We start from the raw sequence: 27,854 nt of genomic DNA, 5'->3' as shown, positions 1-27,854 counted from the left end.
TATCCTGGATACTAGTACAGTAATGGAGCTGACGTTCACGCTGGTCCCTCACACTGTATCGGTGACGGATCTGCAGATTTTGCTGACCAGGAGTTTCTCAGCATCACGCAGGAGTCCATAGAGACATACACAACATGTCACTGAGCAGTTTCCTGATGAAAATGGGCACCATTATACCACCACACGCGGTAATAAATGAGCACACTGCATATCTGAGACGTGCAACTGTGCCATCAGTTTCCTCAGTCACAACCAGCCATGATCTGAAGTCATATCCAATGGCTTCTCACGCCACAGCACTATGTGTAACATTGCTGTACTTCTCCAAAACACTGGACGAATGAGACCTCTTCAAAACTCACTGTCATTGATGATGGTGATCTGGAGCACTGCAGAAATGCACTTTGTTGGTGAACACAATGTGATACCACTCATCAGCAGGCCATCCTTCCCAATTGCAGCATCACTCCAAACACATCCATCTGTGTAGCAGTATTAACAGCTGCCTATGCATGGGACGGTAATTCCCTAGCCCGGCAGCTGCTAGTCTCCGACTAATCATGTGGGATGACACAAAAAGTTGCTGGGAGTACATTACTTGTTCTCGGATGGCAGACACTGGTGTGAAGGATTACAATGTCCTTGGTGCACAGTAGGGCGATCCTCCCTTGTGGTGGTCAGATGATTTTGCCCAGAATGTTGACGAGTATGGTTGACCTTAAGTTTCCATGCAGCCCAATATTGGCCACTGTCACATCTGAATGATTCACAATTATGGATATTGCATGATTCGACCAACTGGCCAAATGGAAACACACAATGGGGGTCTTTCCAATCTGTCAGGTGCTGATAATGCTACCACACATTACACATGTGGCATCTCTGCAACATTCACAGTGGTCACTCAACATCTCACATTTTTCTGCCACTTACATACTCTATTAGGCCTGGTAACACCACTTAATCTGAACAGTACTAATATGTTCTCGAGGACACTGTCAGACAATTACAAACCCACCAGTGACATCTGATTATGACTTCAGAGTGGGGGAGGGGGAGAGCGGAGGTTGATTTGGTGAGGAGACCAAACTTCGAGGTCATCGGCCTCACTGGATTAGGGAAGGAGGGGGAAGGAAGTAAACTGTGCCCTTTGAAAGGAACCATCCCGGCATTTTCCTGAAGCGATTTAGGGAAATCACAGAAAACCTAAATCAGGATGGCCGGATGCGGGATTGAACTGTCATCCTTCTGAATGCGAGTCCAGTGTGCTAGCCACTGCACTGCCTCGCTCGGTGACTTCTGAGTGCATAACTTTTTTCCAGACTTTTAAAAGAAGTGAATAAATGGCTCTGAGCACTATGTGACTTAACTGCTGTGGTCGTCAGTCCCCTAGAACTTAGAACTACTTAAACCTAACTAACCTAAGGACATCACACACATCCATGCCCAAGGCAGGATTCGAACCTGCGACCGTAGCGGTCACGCGGCTCCGGACTGTAGCGCCTAGAACTGCATGGCCACCCCAGCTGGCAAAGAAGTGAATAAATTAACTTATTTTGTAACTATGAAATTTATGTATAATCTTTGATTTTTATGTCATCTTTGGCAGGTACACATCTTTGTACAGTGCATAGTTCTAATGCAAAAGTTATATTGAAGAGTCATAGGTTATAGCTCACTGAAATAAATACCCAACCAGTTTAAAGTACTTGCATTTAAATACTGTATAACAATTAATTATGAAAAGTATTATTCGATTAGGCCAAGAAAACAGGTAAATCGAAACAAATGATTGTTCTTGAATATTTTATACTAATGAACAAAATGCACAGAAGAATTTTAACTTTCATGATTAGATAAGAACAAGTAAGTTGCAATATGTGATTAATTTTTTACAGTTCAAAGGACTGCATGTAACCCCTTTGTGGTGGTAAACAATAATTCTGGCTGGAGATACTATTACATTTGAATTACAATGTACATTCGCACCAAAGAAATTATTTCTCATGTCTTATCCAATGAACGGATTACGTATCAGTGTATATAATTGTTTCATGTATATACTGTATTCATTTCAAATGTGTGACTGTTTTGGAGTTCAGTTTCTTATAAAGGAAAAAAAAAGAATAATTAAATATATGCGAGAATAGTCTTACTTCTCACCAGTAAACTTGGCAATTTATTATAGAGAAGACCTCTAAATTTCGTTCTTCTCACAAGAAAGTGAGAAGAGGTCCATCGAAATATTACAGTGTGATGCACATACAACAAACATAGTAACTGACTATACATACCTGCAATGGACAACAATTGGTCTCTGATCAGGGCCAACACGCTCCCTGAAGGCTCTTACAAAACGCACCAGTGTCTGAGGAGGACTAGGAACACCAAAATCCGGCCATGTTGTGAAATGAAAATGCCTTATTACTCTTGATACATCACCCTGTAATCAAGACATGAAAATTTAGTGAAAAAATAAAATACTGGGGCTGAAGAGGGCATATGACAAGTAGAAAAAGTAGAGACACCTCTAGGCCACGAGCTATGATCACATACAGCTGGCGAAAAGTCTTCCAATAACGAATAACATAATAACCAAAAGGAATAAGGTGGACTACAAGAAAGGACAGATTGTTACTACCCTATCATCAGCATCAGGGGAGCACTGAATTACAGACAGGCACAATAGGGGGGACCCCCCCGGTAGCGCACGCTCACACACACACACACACACACACACACACACGGTGAGAGTGAGGGATAGAGGGAGAGACTGCACACTAAGACCCGATTGCAGCTGCTTCTGAGGTGAGCAGCTATTCAGCTGGTGCAGATGGTGGGGGTACGGAAGAGGTGTCAGGTGAAGACGAGGACGGATGGCAGGGTGGAGGTGGAGGAAGATGCTAGCACTGTCTGTGGGAGCATGATGGGGACTCGATAGGGCTACTAGGTGCAGCATCAGCATTTGTGGATATGATACACTGGTTCTTTCTGTACTTGTTAAAAACTCTGAATGGTGACTGATTATAAGTTTAATGGCAGGAAATATTCATACTTTGTCATTGTGATTTGGCCAATCCTTATTCTGTTAGTTGGTCTATTTTTATTTCTACATGTAACCAGCATCTCACATTTGTTTACATTAAAGAGGAAAACTGAGGAATAGATGGCTGAAAGGTGTGGAGGAGCCCACTGAAAAAAGAGATGTGGACTAGACCAGAGTGAACAAAGAAAGATGGTGGGAAAACAAGACTAGATGGGGAGCCTTATGTTCCAAACAGACCTAGCATGGGGCTGGAAACTGTTCAAGATGATGATGATGATGATGATCATGATGATGATGATGATGATGGACTGTGAAGTGGAAACCACAGCTACACCAGGACCAGAAAGACTCTGTGCACTGACGGTCAGGAGTCATCAAGCAGTGCAGAGAGCGGTTGTAAAAAGTCACATGGGATCGGTGGAAGGAATCACTTAGGAGTTCCAGATTGCTACTGACAGTACAGCCAGAACAATGACTGTGCATAGGGAGTGAAAAAGAATGGGGACAATGGTTGAGCAACTCCTCATGAGATACATATCCCTGTAATCTAAGCTAAGTGGTGATTGAGGTGGCGTTAAGAGTGATGCCCCTGACAGTAGATGACTGGAAACAAATTATTTGGAGTGATGAATCATGCTGTATCCTCTGGTGATCCAATGGAAGAATTCAGGTTTGGCAAACACCTGGAGAATGAAACCTGGCATCATGTGCAGTGCCAACAGTGAAGTAAAGATAAAGTAATGTTAAAGTATGGGCCAGTGGCAGCCAGTTATCATGTGGTGATGTGCTAGCAAATATTGAACGAAAATTATGCCATTTCTTTTCGAATGTGTGCTGGTATGCAAATAAAATGGATTAAAATATGTTTTATAGAACTATCTCTGTGATAACTAGAAACCTGTGTCGAGTGGCGAAATTATGTTCACCCTGACTACGGTCGACTCAGAGAAGGGACACAGCTGTCTGTTTCCAACTGTGCATTCTGTTGCTCACAGTACCAGGTCAGTATTTTCTTTTGAAATTGCAAATAACATATTGTTATGAGAAGCAGTTGCAAAAATGGCCCCATGAGGGAGTGGCTACTTGCACTGACTATTAATTTGTAGGCGCGTGTTTGACTGACTCTACTACAATTTTTTTGCTTCAATGTAAAGCAATTAATTATAAAATATTAAATATATTTAAACAGTTAACTATGCATACATAAAATTAATATATTCAATTTGGTTATGTTTACTATCATTATAAGCCAAGAGGTGACAGATGGCCTTTAAAATGCAAGTATATGAGAAAATTTAGTATGAAAGTTCTTCCCCCCTTGATGTTGGGTGCTAGTCTTGCAAAGATCCATACTTACACAATTATGATTGTATTTTGTTTGATGGAAGGTGCTGGAGCAAATAACTGCTATAAGTTGTGAAAACCAACACATAATTACAATGACTGTTAAACTATTTCTGATTTCATTTAAATAAAAAATAACTATATCTTTGTGTAGAACTGACAAAATAGCTAAATTATACCTTTATATACAGCTTGTTGTTTAAAAACTTGCTCATCATATTCTCAAAACAGTTTTTCTTTTTAAGGAACAGAAGACTAGATTTAATACTTGAAAAGAAACAATGTACAGATCAGTTATAAGATGTACCATGTCAGTAATCGAAAACCAATCAGCAATTAGTACACACAGACTTACACGGCACATCATAAACTCAGTCACACTCCAATCAGGATAATGACTGTCATTTAGAATCTGGACAGAGATGTCTCCATAATAGACAGGCATCGTGTCATATGGCCAATAATGGTCACACTTTTCCCTCCCCTTCTCAATGCAACGAGTCAGCATAACTATTGCCCGCGAATTACTCTCCCAACACATACGCCAGAAGTCATCACGTGTGGAATGCAATGGTCCTTGTGTTACCAAGAATTCTCTTGGTGAATTATGACCCTGAGGACAGAAAATAAACAAATATAATTATTTCCTCATTAACAATGAAAAATTAAATGCACATTTTAAAGAAAAAGAAAACAAAAATCAATTTCATGTTGTTGTACTTACAGGCACATAGTTGGCATTTATGTAATCAGAACCTTCTTCATCATCCACAGGTTGCAGTTTAAAGCGAGAATGATCATAAGGCAAGATATTGGTGAAGCGATTCTTCGGGCGATTGCATGGCAAGTCAGCTGCACTGCATGGCTGGTCACGGCCAATGTGTTTAAGTTCCTCAAACTCTTCAGAGAATCGGAAATCAGAATCAGCAGACATGATGCGATAGTGTTCTGCAAAGTTTTCCAGTCTGATAGGCCTGCTGATGAAAGACAAATAGAAGATCTGAAGTAGTTGTGAAAAGGCACATTTTGGTCAATTATTTTTCACAAACACAGATTCCTATAATCGTAAGACAGTGAGTTGTTTTCCTCAGTGCCTACAAAAAGTTATTCATGGACACAGTTCCTATGCATCACATTTTTATTTCTGTTATTCTAGTTTTTTGTTTCCATGATTATTTTCTCAGAGTTCTCATAAATTGCAAGAATGATAGCATTAAAACCTCATTATGCAGACTACACATAAACACAACGCATTATGATCTAAGAGGTAGGAATATGTCATAGCTATCCAACCATAAATTTATAGACAAAAACACGAAAAGTGTATGATTACTGTCTTTGATTTCTCAACAACTAACTAATATTTTCAAGAAATTCATTAATAAAGCACTTCAACAGCTGGAATAGAATCAACTAAAATACAAGGAGTGACACAAGAACAACAACAATCCTTTCTTTCAGGCTGTGAAGCAATAGTGACTGGCATCCTTCTAAGTTCCTCTACTACATTCCGCTTTACATCAGTTAACCATGGAAGTGTCAGAATGAACAGAGTGTTTTGTTTTCAAGAATGCTGTTTTGCACTTTCAGCAACTACAAGTAATGAGATGAGTTGTTATGGGTATGACCATCAAATATTATTGTGATTATTTTGTCCTGGATTTTCAATTGTTCAGTATTACAAGTAATGATATATGGTGCTACAAGTATGACCATGCAATAATTGAGCCAGTGGGAGATTAGCAACAGTGCACTACAAATGTTTCCCTTGTTACCATGTTGGTAAACATTACTACCTTCAAGTACTAAATAGCAATGTGGGGCATTGCAGAATAGATATAGCATGTATTGTGGCAAACAAAGGGTTGATCCTCCAACAAAACAATGCTCTCAGTTACACAGCAATCAATATAAGGCACTTTCTTGCTAAAAAAAATGTCAGTGGTCTTGCAATCATCCTACACACTGCTGTTAGCTTCCTGTGATTTTTTTCTGTTCCCTGCACTGAAAATACAAATCACTAACATGTGTAGGACCATTAAAAATGAGTACTTGAACCTAACTGATACTTCCATATATTAGGGTGTGCTGAAAAGTAATGCCTTCAAATGTGAAAACTCTTTAAAACTTTTAAAATAAAGTAAACCTTATTAACATTCAACATACTTATTCTTCATATCCACATATTTATACCTGAACAGTCACCCTGGTGATGAACACATTTCTTCCAACGAGAGAACAGTTAGTTGATACTGTCATTGTAGAATGTTTCATGTTGCTGATGGAGGTACAACATCACCTCTACTTGCACTGCTTCATAACTATCAAAGTGAAGTCCTCGAAGGTGTTCTTTAAGTTTTGAAAACATTAAAGTTGGATGGGGACAAGCTGTGGCTGTAAGGAGGATGATCAATGACAATGAAACCTAAGGCATTGGTCTGTTGCAGAGCTCATATGCTGACTGGCATTGCCTTGCTGAAGGAGAGATAGCTCCATGTGTGGAGGCACTTTTTCTGCAGTTATAGACTCAACAACAGCACACTGTTTCTCACACACTGACATAGTTACATTACACACCACCATGTTACATAGGTTAATTCAGAGCCCTCTAGCAGCAGAGGGTTGCAGCTAGTTTTAGCTAAGCGAGAAGGTTGAACGAGTACTATGCACAATAAGTAATACCTCAACTGATATTGAAAACAGAATAAACAATTTGAAAGCATTACTTTTCGACATGAACTCATATGTCAGGTGTCTTGAAACAGTGTGTAGTAGACACATTTTGTAGAACTACACATCTGTTGCCTCTCCACCCACATGAAAGAAATTCTAGTTACTTTTGAATGCTCTTTCATATGCTACTCATTCCTAGAGCTTGTCTTTAATGCTTCCAAACAGCATCCAAGTACTATTCCATAATGTTTACACATTTAAAAATGATTTAACATGCTTATAGTTAATACGAGCTTGCTCTTTCTGTTTGATTCTTTGGTTTCTGGTGCCCAGAACTTTACAAATGCCCAACATACATTACTGTGCACACAATGCATTTATATTAACACAATGCTTCATGTGTTCTACATCTTTGACACTATCTACCTCAAACAGGACATGAAGAACATATTGGAAGGTCCAGAGTCAGAGAGTAGCAATAGAGAAGGAGTTTGTGAAAGTTTTTGTTTTATGGATGTGCACAGCTAAGGCATTAGACAAGAGAGACCATGTGTCTCAACTATGATGGCATAACATGCATATTAATCTCTGATACAAGGTACTAGGGTGCATGTGTACTGAAGAGCTGATAAAGTAGATACAGCATAGAGTAGTGACACAAATCATTTCACTGCAAACAGTCTAACTGGGCATATGAAGCACTAACAAGGTCCAGTAGACAGATGTTGCAGATGTAGTGCACACAAGCACTCACAGTTAGTTCTAATCATATAGTGTTGTTGTCAGTACTTGTGCAGCACTGGACTACACTGTAATAGTGGCGGTTCAGCAGAAAGAGCTATTGAACAAGTTTACATTTCACATCCTGTGGAAATGTGTTCCAAAACTAGGGTGTAGTGGCAATTGGAACTCTTCAGATAGCAACATTATTTTCTGTTCAGATGACATGTTTGTCTAATGTTATACCCAACTTCTTTATAGTTTTTCATAAGGTACTGGAACATCGTCAAGAAGAATGGCTTAGAATAAAGCACAAAGCATAGTACGAGAGAAGTGAAATTTACATGCTCCGCCAACAATAGCATTTAAACAGCACACACTTAAGAGAATGAAACTTAAACCATTTTTTATATTGTTTTGTTTGTAGTTAATAGTGTAGACATAAAACAATATAGGAAATATTTTAAAAAAATGGTATACTGGCTGTATCTGTATGAATTAAAACTACTTAGTTACCTTGTTTCAATTATACTGTCAGGTATAGACAAGTTATCATTTCCTCTGCTTTCTGCAGTTTTTCGCTTCGATCTTTTCTGACGACGAAGTGTCCACACTGTTATTGCAAGCAGTAACAATAAAATTAAAGGCACAACAGTTCCCACAACAACTGGTGTGTTATCTTGATCTGGAATTTTTAACAAAACAGAACGAAAATTTAATACAGCTTCTCTTTCAGTGGTACATTAGAAATTAAGGCTTAACAAAATTGTTTCAGAAAATGTCAGAAAAGCTCAGTAAAATTATTTGGCTATTTTTATTAATACAGAATCTTTTTTATGTTATGAAACTATAATGCCTTCTTATAAGGCTTCAGATTGTAATGAAGTGAATACAAAAACAATGCTAACTTATTACAAACATTCTAATATAAAACTTGCTGCCACACAAATAGAGAGAGAGAGAGAAACTACGCTAAAAAACAATTATTATGCTATACCTGTCTGTATTGGAAATGAATAGTAAGTATCAGTAAATTTGTCCACATCAGTGAAAGCACGAATCTTCACTTTATAAGTGGATCCAGACTTCAATGCACCATTGCAATAGCCCAACTTTCGCATATCACAGCTCTCTGTTCCAATAGTGAAATCTTCAACAGTAGAGTTCTTGAAGGGGTTGTACGGATCTAGAACCTTCAACAAATACCCACTTATTTAGTTTACCACTATGACTCTTAACAGGACAAAAAAGAACACAAGTTCACACAACACATTATAATTTTAAATGGCCTACAAATAATGTCACACTCCCACAGAGATATTTGTCACATTTAACTTTATTTCTGCACATAACTCACATTTCTTGTTTATTAACTATAGCCAGCAAGATTATAAGTATTTAACCTGACAGAACAATCATGTTTCTTTCTGACTAATATAATACAAAAATCTCCGCCTGAACAGGCCACGAAGGTCCAACGATACCGATACCCATACATATCAATATATAATGCAATATATAAAACAAAAATTCTTATTGGGTCCAGAGTTTGTGTTTTCCAAAGGAAAAACACACCAATGTGAACTTTGCTGCAAGTCAAAACTGGGTAACTTTTTGAAGTACCAGGGTGTCAGACATGTGTTGTCTACCTTAGAAAACATTTTGGCCAAAGCCTCAGATGCTAGGAGTCGTGCCTGTCTGCCATTCAATATCTCTTCTACGTGCTGTAGCGATCTATCCCTTTCATAATAGTGTATGTATGTGGATCTAGAATTATGTCTTTTGTAAGCAATGATACAAAACATACATACACCAAAGAGGGGTGAGGAGGGGGGGCCAGAGAGAGAGAGAGAGAGAGAGAGAGAGAGAGAGAGAGAGAGAGAGAGAGATTTTGGGGAGGGGGGGGGGGGGTGTTACTGCAAGTTCAGACTGAATGAGTCCATGTTGTGTATCTGGAATTTTACATTTAAGTGACAGAACTGTGATAAAAATACGTTCATTTATTTCAACATATATTAAAAACAAAGATTCCAAGACTTACCAAGTGGGAAAGCGCCGGCAGACAGGCACATGAACAAAACACACAAACACACACACAGAATTACTAGCTTTCACAACCGATGGTTGCTTCTTCAGGAAGGAGAGGGAAAGACGAAAGGATGTGGGTTTTAAGGGAGAGGGTAAGGAGTCATTCCAATCCCGGGAGTGGAAAGACTTCCCTTAGGGGAAAAAAAGGACAGGTGTACACTCGCGCGCACACACACACACACACACACACACACATGTGCGCGAGTGTACACCTGTCCTTTTTTTCCCCTAAGGGAAGTCTTTCCGCTCCCGGGATTGGAATGACTCCTTACCCTCTCCCTTAAAACCCACATCCTTTCGTCTTTCCCTCTCCTTCCTGAAGAAGCAACCATCGGTTGCGAAAGCTAGTAATTCTGTGTGTGTGTTTGTGTGTTTTGTTCATGTGCCTGTCTGCCGGCGCTTTCCCGCTTGGTAAGTCTTGGAATCTTTGTTTTTAATATATTTTTCCCATGTGGAAGTTTCTTTCTATTTTATATATATATATAGAAAGAAACTTTCACATGAGAAAAATATATTAAAAACAAAGACTCCAAGACTTACCAAGCGGGAAAGCGCCGGTAGATAGGCACAATGAATAAAACACACAAACACACACACAGAATTTCGAGCGGCTGCTTCGTCAGGAAAGAGGGAAGGAAAAGGAAAGAGGAAAGGATGTGGGTTTTAAGGGAGAGGGTAAGGAGTCATTCCAATCCCAGGAGCGGAAAGACTTACCTTAGGGGGAAAAAAATATATATATAATTACAGAAGCCCCCCAATAGCCTAGAAGATTGGTTACCTATATCAGTTTTTTCTTCTTGAGAAAACAGTGTTCATAATGCAACTATTTCAATAATAAGCTCAAGCATTAAATATAAGGTGTACTTTAAGAAACTGTCAAATGGTTAATTAACTCACTACTATAACCGGAAAAGGACATTTAATGGCACTAACTACTGTTTGCCACACTCTGCTTTATGTGTTACTGGTTGATTTACAAGACACTTAAGTAAGTAGGTGCATAAACTGTGTGACAATGTACGCATTTGAAGAGAACACACAAAAGTGAAGTTTTTTTCGCAAAATTGTGGAAAGTTTTCAATTTGCATAGCCTACGAACTATATCAGTAAGGTTAAGTGCTATTAATAAGTAGTGTTTTTCAAAGGGGTCATAATTTTGTTTATGAAAATACACGGCCTACACAACATTATGTGAAGAGTTAGTGCAGTTTGAAAGACTGCTGATGAGATAGACATCACTATAAGATTGTTGTTTGAAATTTTAACTGCAAAATTTATAACGAGTTGCAACAATGCAAATATCATTGACCGAGCCCAGTGAAAATTGGACAGTAAATGCTTGGTTATGTGTAATAGACAGTTATAACTGTGGACAAAATAATCCTTGATCTTGTATTCCAACAATATATTTGTGCAGGGGGCCATTCCTCATCTGTCGTTTTCTGGAAAAAAAAAAAATCACACACAATTTGCATCTTAAGTATCCTAATCACTAGGCACCAGAAGCCATTTTGCCTGTCTCCTAAACTCAAAATCACATCAAATAATGTTGCTTCTTAAGCACAGAAGAGATCTGAAAACTTTAAATCTTTAAAAGAAGGGCATTACATGAAACATTCCAACTGTGGAAGATGCACAATGACTGGTATCTACTCAACTAAAAGAATTATTCTGGAAGGATCAGCACCTGAAATGACATTGTGCAACAAAGAAATGTTTATATCATAACACAAAAACTTACATTAGCAGCTGTTGTAAAAATACTGCCAGTACCTACTTTATTAGGTCTTATTCATCACTCTTTATTCAAGCTGTCACTAGATTAATCAATTTTTCTTATTTCAAATTACTGTTGTGATATAACTATGATGTGTAAAATGCTGCATGTGTGGGACATTGGTCCGATGTACAATTAAATATTTTTTCTTGCCACTAGTACTTCCCCTATGCTACCTGTTTGCAATGACAGAAGTCAGTTGCTTTATAAGCTACTGGAAGGAATACTCACTGACTGGAAATGAAACATCACAATATTAACAGGTCCTGGCATTAGAAATGAATATCTACTTTTCCTTTCTTGTTCAAATATTGTATTGCAATAATGTGAGACACACTACTTTAACTTTCTGAGTGTTCACTATATCAAATAAGAAAAAATAAGGAAAAAGGGCAACTTACAGAAGTTATGTTCATAACTAGAATTATGAATCCCTTTAGCACAGAAGCTACACTAGTAAATGGATTTACCTGATATGGAGGCCAAACACTGTATGCTTGAACATCTCTCCAGCTGGGCATCTCCAACCCCGAAGCATTTTTACTGTCATCTTCAGCTACAATAATTGTGTAAGATGTGATCTGAAAGAAAGGAAGATAATACAGATGCTAGAGAAATGGAAATATCAATCCAAACATATAATTATTATACCAATACTTTGCAAGAAATGAGCCAGCAGACATCCAACAATAATCATAAAAGATTGAAATAAAACTGTTACGTATTAAATGGTGGCAGTTATTCTCAACCAAAGGTAAAAAATACTAGCTTACAGAATGAATGGATCATCACTTAATAACCAAAAAAGTTTTTCAAATTGCATGTGATTTCCCCCTTAACCTGTCCTATTTCCAACTAGTCCTATAGATAACACAATTTCATACACCCATTTCCCCCTCTTTTGGTAAATTAAGTAATCTGCAGTTCTGAATGTTCACATTACTTCTATAGCTGTGTCTATGTCTGCTACCACTTGAGATATAGAACCTTTTTTCGTATCTTTATTTGGTTGTAATTTCATTTTTTAGATTATTCTCACTTTAGAAGAATACTAATGAGTTACAGTTAATCTGAACCCCAAATTTAACACCTAAATTTGCAAGAGACTTTGGTATCCCGGCCCGGCAAAAGTGAAAGCCCACCAGACACCACGGACCTCAATGACTGCCACTAGATGGCACTGTCCTAATCTGCGAGCACTGCTGTCGCCGTTGCAGTGCTGGTTATGCAGACGTGCCCATCCTGCCACCCCATCATCATCCGAGTGCAGCCACTCAGTCTGTCAGTTGTGATTCCATTGTGCTATTGTATTTGATCTTGCTACTTTGTTCTGGTCCTGGATCACTAAATCTTAGATTTTCAATCTCAGTTTATTTACTGGACTTGTTATTCCACCCTCCTATGTCCATTGTCTGTCTTTCTCTCATTGTCATGCACTGTTTGTTTACTCTCTGGTGGCTCGCTGCTGATGTCCTTGGCCTGTCAGCCTGTCTCCAAAGATTCTCGAGTTGTTCCCGATCACTATAATTAGCAATGAAGCAAAAAGGTTAGCAGTGCTCCATGGACACAAAGCTCGTGCAACTTCTGAAACAGCAACAGCTGCTCCCACAGCAGCAGTCACAACAGCAGTTGCAACAACAGATTGAATTGCTCTGTCAGGAAATTCAGCTTTCGGCGGACCACTTGCAGGTTCAGGTTGTGGTCACTTCACAGGCGGAGAGCCACTCACCCGTACTCCTGTTTCCACTGTTTAATGACACCAAAGGGTATTGAGACACATATCTGCAGCAGCTGAAACAACACTTGCCACTTTTCAGGTTTCAGATGACGCACTCCAACAGCCACTCTTCCTTTCTTGGGCTTCCCTGGTGATGTTTTTTCTATTAAAGAAGTTGGTTCCACTCTCAAATATTGTTGTGATCACATTTGAAGAGATGCGTTTGCTGCTGTCAAATTATTATTTCGAACGATTTCATGTGGCTGCATCACACCTCGAGCTCCACTGATACCACAAGATATCTGGTCAATCATACCACTCATGGGTGAATGATTTGAAAAGACTGAGTCACTGCTGCAGTTTCACTTGTATGAACCCAGCCTTACTATGTAGATTTTTTGACCTCAGACAGTGGTCCAATGGGCTCTGGATCCAGAGGTGAGCACTGCAGTCCTCAAACTAGACAACCCTTACTGGGACAATATTTTGAACATTACACACTCTTCTGCAGGGAGCAAATGAATGCCTCTTGCCTCAAACCCACCTCGAGGTTGGAATTCTCACAAGTCTTTTTCCCAGTGGCAGCTTCATGACTCATTGATTTCGGACAAATAAATGGCCTCTGAACAGCCTGTCATGCCCCACTGGTGTAAGCAGCAGGTCTTTCATCATTCCCTGACTACTGCACTGCACACTCACATGTACACTGTCCAGATCGCTGGGTGCACTGCACTCACTATGGGAAAAATGGGCATCTCTGAGCTGTCTGTCATCAATCATCAGGACAGTTGGATGCCATTCCCCACATGCATCAAGGGATGGTACATGAACTTCAGGCAGTTGTTTCTCAGGGTGATCTTTCTGCCACTAAACTGTTTATCAATCTCATGATTTCCAGGTGGATACAGGAGGTATCCTTTTCTTGATTAGCCTCCAAACATACGCTAGTCTTGAGTCTCCTGACCTGGCCCCACCATCTCCCACATTGGCCACGTATAGTGACAGTTCAATGCCACTCTGGTGTCAATTCACAATCAATACTGCATATGAAATGGTCAAATGGCTGATGACTCTGTTTATTGTCAATATTCACTCAGCTGGCAACACATTTAGTCTGGATGCCTTCTTGCTGTTTGGATTCTTCATCAATCATGAGGTTCAGGCCATCTGTGGCACAATTCCCGTCCAGGTGCTTGGAGATATCAGTACTGCCTTTGCGTCTCTATTCGAACCTGGCCTGGGGTGCATCACAGATTTCCAGGCTCATATCTCCTTGAGCCCAGATGCAGTACCCATTTCTGCAAGAAACATCCTTTTTCTGTCTCCTTACGAGTGACCATTAACAAAGAACTCAATCACCTCCACGAAGCCGAGGTTATTGAAGCTGTTACAACCAATGATTGGGCCAAGCCCCTAGTGGTAGTTGAGAAACCCAGTGGGCCCCTCCCACAACATGGAGATTTTAAATCGACAACCAATGCCCAGGCACAAGTAGAAACCTACCCCATACCACATAGAGAGGACCTTTTTACAAAGCTTCCTAGAGGTGAATATTTTTCTAAGATAGACCTTGCCAATGCATATTTGCAGATCCCACAGGATAAGGAATCACAACACTTTGTGGTCATTAACACTCCCTTTGGCTTATATAAATACAAGACTTGCCCTTTGGTAACTCTTCCACTTTGGCAATTTTCCAGAGATACCTGGAACAGTTAACCATGTCCATCGCGGTGACTACAAATTATCTTGATGATGAGATTATTACGGGTATGACACATCAGGAGCAACTGCACAACCTTTGTATCCTTGTTACTACATTGTGTGATGCAGTACTCAAGCACAGCTTACACGCCAGTTTTTTAAGGAGCAAGTGGGACAACTCTAATACTTGCTCAACTGAGACAGGATGGGCCCCATTGACAGCAATGTTTCTGTTATTGATTCTTTACACTGCCCTCAAAATTTACAAGGGCTCAGGTCCCCCCCCCCCCCCCCCCCTTCCCGGAAAAGTGAATTATTACTATAAATTCTTCCCACAAGTGCCCCACATCTGTATATCTACTCAACAGGTTGTAAAAGAAGGACGTCCAGTACAGATGGTGAGAAGACCGTGAGCATGCTTTCCCACAGCTGAAGTGTCTGCTGCACTTGGCACTCTGCCCTACTCCCTTTAATCAGTCACATTCGCTGGTTTTGTTCAGAGATGCTTCTCCCAACAGCTCCAGCACTGGGTGCTTTTACTGAGCTCCTACAATTGTACCATTAAATACTAACCCATGGCAGAATGCCCAAATGTGGATACCCTCTAGTCTTCCTTTGGGGGTCAACCTGGCTGTAGACCAACAGGGGCTTTAAACCAACAGGCTATATCCTTTTTGCACACTGATGTGGAATGACAGCATGCTTTGATAGGGTTTCCCATCACAGCTACTCCCATCACTGCAGACGTGTACCACAACCCTGTTTTATGGCACATCATGCACTATTTTCTCCATGGGTGGCCAAAATTTTGAAGTCCACAGATCCAGAACTCTGGGCCTGGGCTTGCCTGTACCACCATTTGTTGGTCATTTCCATATGTCCTCCTGGTTCATGCAGAGTTGGATACTCATCATGTCATCATCCCATCCATCCTGAGCTCTCATGTTTTGCAACTTCTCCACTGTGGGCAGTGGGTATGTCACGGCTGAAAGCCCTTGCACAGTAACATGTCTACTGGCCGGGACTTAACAAGGATGTTGAGGCCACGGTGCACAGCTGTTCTGCTCGTGCCCACAACCAGGCTGTTCCACCACAGTCTTTTAACCACTGGCCCATCCCACATCACCTCTGGGACTGCATTCAACTGGACTTCGCTGGCCCCATTCTGAGCTCTATGTGGTTCACTGTCGTGTACGTTTATTCTAATTGTCCACATGTGGGCAGCATCATGTACAGCACCACTGACATCACCCTCAATGCCCTCCTCCAGATACTAGTTACTGGAGGGCCTCCCCACAGCAAATGGTAAAGGTGGCAGGCACTTGTGCCACCACCAACGTGCTCACCTTGTTTCTGATGAGCTGCAGGATCACAGGTGCCAATGACCACAGTCCAGCAGAGCTCCTCCCTCACTCGTACAGGGGGAAATCCTCATGCATACTGGCTACAGTGGTTGCTACCCGTGTGCGATGCCGTTTGAAGGTGGACACAATGAAGGGCTTGGAGTATCATCACAAAAATCAACTCCATCCACACCTACTGACCGCACCACTGTCCGTGGTTCAGTCGGACCCAGAACACCCACCCTCGTCAATCCCCCAATCCTGCACTGGTACTACTTCCACTTCAGAGCACCAGCGGCGACTACCGTGAACATGGATATGGAGGTGGCCATCTCAGAGCTACCTCCACTCGGCAGCCATTGTCATTCCTGCTGTTAAACCCTAGCGCATTGCTAGATGTCCTGGATTTTGGAAGGTGTGGATCTCGATGATGTTGACTAGATGGCACTGCTCTAATCTGCAAATGCTGCAGGCCAGTTACACAGATATGCCCATTGTGTCAGCCCATCAACGATGGCGGCTGACCTTTACAGCCAGCAGCACAGCTGCTAAGTCAGTCAGTTGTGTTCCCACTGTACTACCATATTCAACAAGCTACACATTGTTCTTTTGGTCCTGAATGCTCTATGTCTTAGATTTTTGATCTAGGTTTACTTGTTGACTTGTTATTCTATCGTGCCTCTCTGTCGTCTGTCCTTTTCTTTTGTTGTTCATCCCCCTGTTTGCTCTCTGATGGTGCACTGTTGAAGTCTTTGCACATTCTCTGCAGGTTTTAGGGGCATTCCTGGTCTTGTTCAATTCTATTCACTATAGAAATGAAAAGTTATAAAAGACAGAAAATACACTCCTGGAAATGGAAAAAAGAACACATTGACACCGGTGTGTCAGACCCACCATACTTGCTCCGGACACTGCGAGAGGGCTGTACAAGCAATCATCACATGCACGGCACAGCGGACACACCAGGAACCGCGGTGTTGGCCGTCAAATGGCGCTAATGCGCAGCATTTGTGCACCGCCGCCGTCAGTGTCAGCCAGTTTGCCATGGCATACGGAGCTCCATCACAGTCTTTAACACTGGTAGCATGCCGTGACAGCGTGGACGTGAACCGTATGTGCAGTCGACGGACTTTGAGCGAGGGCGGATAGTGGGCATGCGGGAGGCCGGGTGGACGTACCGCCGAATTGCTCAACACGTGGGGCGTGAGGTCTCCACAGAACATCGATGTCGTCGCCAGTGGTCGGAGTAAGGTGCACGTGCCCGTCGACCTGGGACCGGATCGCAGCGACGCACAGATGCACGCCAAGGCAGTAGGATCCTACGCAGTGCCGTAGGGGACCACACCGCCACTTCCCAGCAAATTAGGGACACTGTTGCTCCTGAGGTATCGGCGAGGACCATTCGCAACCGTCTCCATGAAGCTGGGCTACGGTCCCGCACACCGTTAGGCAGTCTTCCGCTCACGCCCCAACATCGTGCAGCCCGCCTCCAGTGGTGTCGCGACAGGCGTGAATGGAGGGACGAATGGAGACGTGTCGTCTTCAGCGATGAGAGTCACTTCTGCCTTGGTGCCAATGATGGTCGTTTGCGTGTTTGGCGCCGTGCAGGTGAGCGCCACAATCAGGACTGCATACGACCGAGGCACACAGGGCCAACACCCGGCATCATGGTGTGGGGAGCGATCTCCTACATTGGCCGTACACCTCTGGTGATCGTCGAGGGGATACTGAATAGTGCACGGTACATCCAAACTGTCATCGAACCCATTGTTCTACCATTCCTAGACCGGCAAGGGAACTTGCTGTTCCAACAGGACAATGCACGTCCGCATGTATCCCGCACCACCCAACGTGCTATAGAAGGTGTAAGTCAACTACCCTGGCCAGCAAGATCTCCGGATCTGTCCCCCATTGAGCATGTTTGGGACTGGATGAAGCGTCGTCTCACGCGATCTGCACGTCCAGCACGAACGCTGGTCCAACTGAGGCGCCAGGAGGAAATGGCATGGCAAGCCGTTCCACAGGACTACATCCAGCATCTCTACAATCGTCTCCATGGGAGAATAGCAGCCTGCATTGCTGCGAAAGGTGGATATACACTGTACTAGTGCCGACATTGTGCATGCTCTGTTGCCTGTGTCTATGTGCCTGTGGTTGTGTCAGTGTGATCATGTGATGTATCTGACCCCAGGAATGTGTCAATAAAGTTTCCCCTTCCTGGGACAACGAATTCACAGTGTTCTTATTTCAATTTCCAGGAGTGTATGATAAGAAGATAGATGGAGGCAAACAGGAAAAAATCAAAATCAAAAAGAGACATGGATGCTGTTACAGAGATCAATGAGAGACAACCCATCTGAAAATAAAAAAGGGAGGAAGGGAGGTTGAGCAATCAAATGTGAAAGAATTGTGGGGAAGGCAACAGGCAAGGTGGATGGTAACAGTCAAGTGAGAGCTGATCAACCAATTCTCTTCTCTGTAACATTCAGAAGGGCTGTTTTTAATTTGGGGAAGGAGAGGGGAAGGAAAGGAATGGGGGAAAAAGGTAATCCAAACAACCACAATGGTGAAACCTCTACTTTGTAGCTGCTGTGTCACACGGAATATTCGGCAACAGGATGTTGAGTGTTGTTATTGTACGCATTGCTCTGTTGCCATTCGAAGACACCTTCTCGTCTTCCTCTTCAACATCAACATTAACCACCATAACCAACACCAAATAAAACAGCAACAATGACAAAAGTTTATTTTTTTAAATCTATTTTAAATTAATTTTTGGTCTTCTACCTCTACATATCATGGAAATATTTCTTAAAAGTAAGTAATGCTGTCATCAACCTAAATGATGTAATGAACAACGCAGTGCTTTGCTAGGAATGGTCCTTTTGGAGGTGATATGTTCTTGCCTTCTTCTGACCTTTGAACTGGCATACCTGGCCAGTTATTTGGGTTCTTAGAATTTAATGAGGATCCCAAACCATGAGCCAACTTGGCAGTTTTCACACACGGAAATCATTGCAAGATATGAAAGAACTGTTAGTGGCACAGAAAAAAACTTAGGTTTGATTGAGGACTGAACTCCCTGAGGTTTGAATTTGTAGCCTGGCACTTACTCACTAGCCACAAAGCCTTAATTTCTTAAATCTACAGCAATACATTCAATATAACAGTAGTTCTAAATCAAAAATTGCCACATTCACTGAAGATTTTTACAAGTGCAGCTCACAAATATGTCCACTTTTGTGCTTTTGTATTTAATACAAAATTCAACACATCTACTTACAGCTCCATTTTGTTCTGAAAAATAATTCTTGCGGAAGCGTATCTTGATCGTGGTAGAACTGCGGGACACTTCAGTTGGAAATACCTGAGTGTTTGGCTTGGGTGGAGCTGTAATACAGGAATGAATAAAAGCAAGATTCACATTTCGACCATCAAAATTTTAAAAAATTTAAATGCCATCATACAGCAGGAAATCCAGAATGGAATGTAAAAATATTATGAAAAGGATTGTTGCTCCATATAACAGAGATGCTGAGTCACAGAAAGGCACAACAAAAAGACTGACGGAAAGTACTTTCCGACAGTCTTTTTGTTGAGCCTTTCTGTGTCTCCGCGTCTTTGCTATATGGTGATAGCAACAATCCTTTTCATAATATTGTTACAAATGCAATCATAAACAGTCAAATCCGCCAATAAGACTATGTCTACTATACACCAAGGCAGAAACAGAGTCAAATTCTGTGTAATAAGAGGGAATACAAGTGCTTACATACTAATCACAAAAATTTAAACATTGTAACAAGACACGCTGATACAAATTATAATAACAAAAGATAACTGTTGTTGAGTTTTGAGCTAAAAAACCAGATTTTTTTCAGTTAGAAATGAATGAGAATGGAAATAATGTGACTGACTGATACAAGTAGTAGATAGAAGTAACCTACTTACAACCCATGAAAAATTTATTATTAATTAAGGTTTCTGTCACAAGTGCATACAATTTTTTATTGGAGACAATAGTTCATGTCATGTAGGAAGGTGGCCCAATTTTCAGTCCTCCTGTGTGTCCCTCACCATTAACTGCTTGCGGCCAATAAGATTCATTCTCTCTCTGAGCGGCTAGCCGTGAGTTACAAACTCCACTGTGAGAATCTCTCTCCTGCACGCTGCACTCTTGCCATACCTCGCGATAACACAGTTTAATTCACAGAGCGACCAAACTATTCACTCAGATGCTGATATTGTCTTCTTGTAGCAGTATAGCTGTGAAAGCATATCTGTAGACGTTTTAGTGTGACTTCCAAATGCATGTGTCAGGTGCAGGAAATGAATGTGAAGTTCCTCACAAGCAACTTTCATTAAATTGCATGCTTATGGAGTATCGTCTTAATTGTGTGACTGGGTTTATGATTTGCTGTCAGAAAGGTCACAGCATATAGTAATCGATGGAAAATCATCGCATATAACAGAAGAGATATCTGTCATTTGCAAGGAAGTGTTGTAGGCCTTCTGCTGTTCCCGATCTAATAAACAATTTAGGAGACAATTTGAGCAGCCCTCTTAGACTATTTACAGATGATGCTGTGATTTACTGTCTTATAAAGTCATCAGATGATTACAACAAATTACAAAATGATTTATACAAGATAGTTGCATGGGGAGAGAAGTGGCAGTTGACTTAAAACAATGAAAAGTCTGAAGTCATCCACATGAGTACTAAAAGGAATCTGCTAAATTTTGATTTAGAGGATGACACGCACAAACTGAAAGGCTATCGAATTCAACAAAATACTTGGATTACAATTATGAATAACTTTTAATTGCAACTATCATAGATAATGCTGTGTGGAAAGCAAACCAAAGACTGAAATTTATTTGTAGCACATTTATAAAACACAATAGGTCTACTAAAGAGACTACTTACAACATGCTTTTCTGCCCTCCTCTGGAGTATTGCTGTCTGTTGTAGGATTCACAGCACTTAGGATTGATTGAAAAAGTTCTCAGGAGGACAGCTTGTTTTGTATTATCATGAAATGGGGAGAGACTATTATGATATGATACGCAAATTTGGATGGCAATCATCATAACAAAGGCATTTCTCGTTGTGACAGAACCTTCTCATGAAATTTCAGTCATCAACTTTCTCCTCAGAGTTTGAGAATACTTTGTTGGCACCCACTTACATAAGAAGGAATTATCATTATAATAAAATAAGAGAAATTACAGCTTGCACAGAAAAATTAAAGCGTACACATTTCCCGCACTGTTCGGGAGTGGAATGGTAGAGAAATAGTTTGAAGGTTGTTCAATTAATCTTCTGCCAGGCACTTAATTGTGAATTGCAGAGTAATCATGTAGATGTAGGCACTTCACAAGCAGACGTGGAGATTTATTCCCCGCATTTAAAACTTTTTCAAATCCGAAAGTGAGACTTCTATTTTTGACATTTTGAAGACTCAAGAAGGAACTGCAGAAGCATGAGTCGACAAGAGAACTGTACAGAGAATAGTAAACAAAAGTGTAGTAGCTGTAGAAACCTTAGGAAAACTTGTTTTTGTGTCATCTGGAAAGTATCGAAGTCACAAGATACCTGTAACAAAAACAGATGATTTCGCCGACTATATTTACAGGTGCTCCGTGTTTGCAAAGTATATTAGAAAGAAATACCTGACATCACAAAGGCGTGTTACAATTGTGCCTGAGAAAACTGGCTTCAAAAGCAGTGCTTCGTCAATGCATACAATTTTAAAAGATATTGGTTTCAAAAATGTTAAGAGAGAGTTTTTCATCGAAAGAAGTGACATAAAAGCAGCTCGAACCATGTCCCTTAAACTCGAACCACGTCCCTTAAAAAGATGCATGACACAAGAAGAAGAAGTAGTTCTACAATGTATTACCTTGTGAAAAATGGGTGAATCAGAATCAGTCCACAAGTACCTGCTGGAGAATAAATGATGGTACTGGGTGTTTTAAAGTTCCAATAGGAAAAGGTTCTTGGATATTTATTCTGCATGCTGGCTCTTCCTCCAATTTGGTTCCTGAGAGTAAACTTGTATGTAGGTGTAAGAAAAATAGTAGCGACTACCTTTCAGAAGTGAACGCTGTCACTTTCAAGAAGTGGTTCACTTTCAAGAAGTGGTTCTTGCCATACCTCGCTTCAAAGTCAGTCACTGTTATTACCATGCCAGTTATCATTCAGCAGTTACAGAAAAAAGACCAAGTATGAGCACCAGTAAAGGGAATATTGAGCTCTGGCTGAAAAATAAAAATATCATGGAAAATTAAAAACCAGATTCGTGCTGAACTCTTGCATCTCGTTAATCTATAAAAATCACATGACAGAATGTACAAATTCGACTTTGTTGTATGTGAATGCTATCACGCAGTTTTGTGTTTATCCACACATCACTGTCAGTATAAAGTGACAGAATTAATTTGCACACAGGTTTCAAGCTACGAGGTGGGGGCCAAACATTCAAGATAACAAACACTGGAGTGCTTGTGCATGAAGCAATAGACAGCGTTTCTTTCATCGTGGCCACACTATGTGCTGGCATGCTAAAAGTGTTGTCACAAATACGACTTCGGCACGGAGGTGAAGACGTATAAAAGCCATGAACCTATCATCCTAAATTTACAATCGGAGGGTTCAGACATGGACTCAGATAGTAGATGGTATTAAGATGTACACTTTGAACCGAAGTAAAGTAACAATCTTTCTTGGTTTTAAAAACTCACGGTTTTCAAATGTTTTTGTCACATACAAATTGCACACACAGTAAATGACAACTTCCTAGATTTTATTGATCAGGGATATGTATCCTATGAAGTATTCAGACTATAGTGTTCAACACATTGCCCAAGGTGAAGTTGAGCTTTTTCCAGAGTGTTGTACGCTCTAATTACCCATGAAAATGTGGACAGATAAATTTGTCAAAAACTCCAATGTTTTGACAAGTAAACCCCCATCATTTTCAAGGCATGAATTGGAAAATGCCTTACAATAATTGGGAGAGTTACCTGTCATGATATCAGAGGTCTTTGATATTATCAGTCAGCACTCCACCGAGTTATTCACAGAAGATGGTTAATTGTTAGCTTGTTCAATGGGTCATAAATGCGTTCTCACAGCGTAACATCGAATGAATTACTTGCAACTCATAATGCCTATTGACACTGAAAAATATAATAACATACTGACAATTTTTACAATAGTCTTGTGCACTAATCTTTGCTATCAGTAATGCTTTTTTACGTATAGTGAAAGACATCCATATATGTGCTTTATAAACATTTTTAAAAAATTATACTGGGTACAAGCAATTGTCAAACAAATATAATGATTTCTGTTTGAGTTTGAAGTTTATTTTGTTCTGTATCACATTTTTACTTATGATGTAGTCCAAATCGCAGTAAATGACAATCATAGTGACCATTTTCAATGATGTTGTCATTAGACAATTGTCATTTTGAGAAAAATTGTACCTGACGTCTTCATATAGCTACATCAGCTGTTCTAATGTCACGCAAACAATTGCTATGGAGCAGTGGATACAACCTCAAGAAGTGAAGTAAGATTTCTCTCATGTAGTCGACCGATGGAAATTGGTTTTAAAATGTATTATTCCCTTGTAGATTTGAAGGTGTAATATGATGTGCTGATGCCAAAATAACTTGATTGTTGTCCACAGCAACACAGTTTGGCAACACGGACTTACTTTGACCACACACTGCCACCATGCAGGTGTAGACCTCATCCTCTCCATGCTTCCCTATCACTCTGCCACTATGCGCAGAAGTGCCGTCCTTCGTGTCGCAGGCTGTAATGGCGATTGCTTCTATTCATTTTTATCAATGTACTTCATTTTAACTTTATAATCTCTTGAGAGACAATACACATTAATACATAACAAACAACTGAAGGTACCTGTTGAGTGCTGTCTTTATAAACAACTAAAGATGCCTGTTGAATTTTGATTGTGCCTTTCCAATTCAAATCACATTTGTTATTCTGACCTGATGTATGAACCAATCTTTTGACTATTCAAGCTGTTGAATTTTGATTGTGCCTTTCCAATTCAAATCACATTTGTTATGCTGACCTGATGTATGAATCAATCTTTTGACTATTCAACTGGAATTACATACAATGAAACATTAGAGATGCAGGTATGTCATAACCGATGTACTAAATTGCCATAGCGTGTGCATACAGAATGTTGGAAAACTTACGTATTTTAACACAGTATATTTTATATTTTTATTAACCTTTTGGCTGCTATGGACAAGCTAATTCATCGTGCTCTGCCGCTCCTCAGGCGCTGCAGACGTGTGTAAAAGCAGCCTCTGTGTTTTCCTTATGTGCTATTGAAGTGTTTACACATCCTGTTCTGCCATCCGTCTCCCTACTGCAGACAAGTTATTTCCATACCTCGGTTAACAAGGAAGTTATGGAGCCTTTATCATACAACATATGTGCCTCTTTGTGTGCTGTCATTTGTAAAAGAACTCATTTTGATATCAGGAACTGTTTATGAAATACAATGATTGTTGTGACCATGATTCTCAATGTATATAGACAGAACTGGATGAGCGGCATGCAAACTTCCACTAGGTAAAAAAACCAATATCTTGAGGATGAAATGAGATATGTCCTGCTCTCAATTGTAAATAAAATTTCCGTATCTTATGTACTTTTCATACACAGGAATTTATGAGATAAAAGCAACAGTATGCAAAGTCTACACAATGCTTTTCTACCTCTGCAAACTGTTTAAAATTTTGTGCAATGCTTTGCTTAATTTAATACAGTACAGTAACTGTGATTAATAATGAAAAGAAATTCTACCCTTTATCGAGCAGACAGTAAGATGCGTGGGAACCAAATTTTTTTCACCGAACAGTTATCTTAAGATTAGATGGTAAGTACTTCATAGGAGCCAGAATGCCATCCCTCAGCACAGGTAGCAGCATTAGGCAAGCAGTACAGTAACAACAAAGCCAGGCTCAGCATGGTGTCCAGAGAAACACCTGTAGTGGTCAAAGGGTTAATATTGTATCTTCTGATGTAAGTAATTGAAAGAAAATGAATGCAAGCATTCGAATCTAGTCACCACTAAAAAATTATAGGAAACTCTAATGGAAACCTTAATGAGTAATAAATAAATTGAGCTGCTGGTCCTTTATGCCAATGCAATGTTGGAACTGCATTTAACTCCATGATAAATTGACGTATACCATTTTTACCCAACTGTGAGACAACCCAGAATATAAGACAACAAACTTGTTATTTTTAACATGTTCAGACTAATCAAAATTACAAGATAGTTTATTAAAAAGTATCTGCCGCAAAAAGTTAACATTATTATACCTATTCAAAACTTAATCTATTTACTGATTTTCTAGAATTTGATAACATAAGCAGGAATAAAAAAGAAATGGTTTAGATTAATTTTTATCTTCACTGGCTATTTTGCTTACTGTCTAAGCCTGTTGTACGATCCTTATCATCACTGGTATCACCACCTTCTTGCTATAAACCTACTACTATGTTTTCCTTCCTGACACTCCTCCATACTGTGTCATCATCTGAACCATCCTTAGCATTGAATGTAAAATTTTTTTAAAAATCATTTTGTAATAGATCCACATGAGAGTCTTTCTTTGGCAATTAGGATCCACTGGCCCAGAATTGATATTGAGTTTTTCTTTAACCCCCCACTCAGAGTGAGGACATGGTCTGCTTGAATAAGACACTTATTTAAAGCAGCCACAAGTGAGCTTTAAAAGGTCATTTTCGCTGCTAGAAATACTGAGGAAATGCTGCCAGGAATTATTAACAGGCCTGTGTTATTTTCTACTATCAGATCTTTAGCAAATCTAACATCATGTCATTTGCCATTCATCCCTTTTCTTGACATCTAAAGACACGTTCTGCGGGTAATTTCTCTTTTGTTTTGTTTTTTGTTTCGGTACTGTTTTCCTGCAAAGAATCACATATGGCAGAAGCTTCTTTCCATCTGCTAGAGTATCCAGCAATTCTTGTTACTCTCACATTTCTATCGTCATAACTACTTATGGTAACACTTTTAATGTTCTTCATATGGACGGTAACACCTGACAGTACATAAAGAAAAAAAAAAAAGGGGGTTTAGTGTTGTCCACATTGGCTAGTAAACAGACATGCATGATTATACAACAACAATATGTATGTAGTTTTTCCTCAAACACCACAAGAAGTCACTCAGCTAGTGCTGTTCCGTATTGTAATGTAAGATCCACTCTCTTCATCATACTCATGCACCAGCCAGCAGCCACTTTGAATTCTGCAATACAAGTAGTTGGAAAATTCCTCTTCATCTCCAGCACCTTCATTCAGATAATTTCTCAAGTAATTGGCAGACCTACACTGCACTTTCTTGCACATACTGAACAACCTGTTGCACCAATTCATGAAACCTTCCCTGCTTCAGCCCACTAAAAGTTTTGCGTGTAGAACTGGTGTCCTTTAATTTATGCCACCTACCAACATTCACATCTGTGACACCGAATTTTCTCCCTGCTAAACAGCTGTTTGTATCCTCTGCTTCATGAATTACCATTAACTACAAATTGGCATCATATTGTCTGCATGAAGCAGATGTCAACTGTGAACTTGTACAAACACATATCTCACCAGAGCTGTAACTGTATCCATTATCGACTGTTACAGTTCTTACAGCACTGATCATACAAGCAAACTGAATGGCAATGATACATTGTTTTCTCAGTTACATATAGCAAAATAGGTAGAAACTGTACCATTTTGGGTTAACACTGCAGCCAACCTTGAAAACCATCTGTGATGTACATCATTAGCAGTTTATGTTTCATTTGTTGTGCCTTATTTCAAATATTCTTTGTGAACATATTTTTGTTGGCACTAATTTCTCTCCTGTATAAATGTATACTATTGTTTAGTATTTATCCAATTTTAAGGTCATTTCAGTTCTAACTGCAAATAGATTCAGTTTCACTGCATTTTAAACACGGTAACCAAGGTACATGGTATACATTCTCATGGTTGGCAGCACAATGGAATTTACTTCCCACTCATCACTACCCTCCCCACATTTGTCCCAATGTTTTGCTAAGTTCGTGTCACTGTTCCTCCTCTTACCCTTCCGAATACTTCAAATTAAATTTATGCATGACCTCAATTGCCAAAGCGTCACATGTAAATGTATGATGAAACCTGCATTAAGCTGTAACACAAAATAAAAAATTTGATATCAACAGCAACAGTATAATCTACGAGTGTAGTCTTATAATTGGCTAAATATGGTAATTCAATTGCTACCTATTATTCCTACTTTGTCCCTGGCAGGAAGTGTAAGTGTGGGCTATAAACACACAAGACAAAATTCTTGTGATTATAGAAGTCAAAGGAGAGAGAGT

General features: G+C 40.0%; 1 protein-coding gene across 4 annotated transcripts in view; it reads right to left on the bottom strand.

Annotated features, from left to right (window-relative positions):
- Positions 1-27,854, bottom strand: part of LOC126354729 (tyrosine-protein phosphatase 10D) — a 341,160-nt gene that overhangs the window by 24,445 nt on the left and 288,861 nt on the right. For 2 of the 4 annotated variants that reach the window (XM_050004587.1, XM_050004589.1), the window contains exons 21-27: positions 19,696-19,802; positions 12,119-12,229; positions 8,781-8,976; positions 8,300-8,468; positions 5,115-5,367; positions 4,746-5,003; positions 2,295-2,443 (exon numbers count right to left, since the gene is read on the bottom strand). In XM_050004587.1, coding sequence (XP_049860544.1) covers positions 2,295-2,443; positions 4,746-5,003; positions 5,115-5,367; positions 8,300-8,468; positions 8,781-8,976; positions 12,119-12,229; positions 19,696-19,802 — 1,243 coding nt within the window. The remainder of the gene's footprint in view (positions 1-2,294; positions 2,444-4,745; positions 5,004-5,114; positions 5,368-8,299; positions 8,469-8,780; positions 8,977-12,118; positions 12,230-19,695; positions 19,803-27,854) is intronic. The other 2 variants (XM_050004588.1, XM_050004590.1) reach the window with 1 other exon arrangement.

The sequence above is a fragment of the Schistocerca gregaria genome, chromosome 3, assembly GCF_023897955.1.
Source record: "Schistocerca gregaria isolate iqSchGreg1 chromosome 3, iqSchGreg1.2, whole genome shotgun sequence".
Taxonomy (NCBI): Eukaryota; Metazoa; Arthropoda; class Insecta; order Orthoptera; family Acrididae; genus Schistocerca; species Schistocerca gregaria.
Note: the sequence above shows the minus strand (reverse complement) of the source record. Positions and strands in the feature narration are given on the sequence as shown.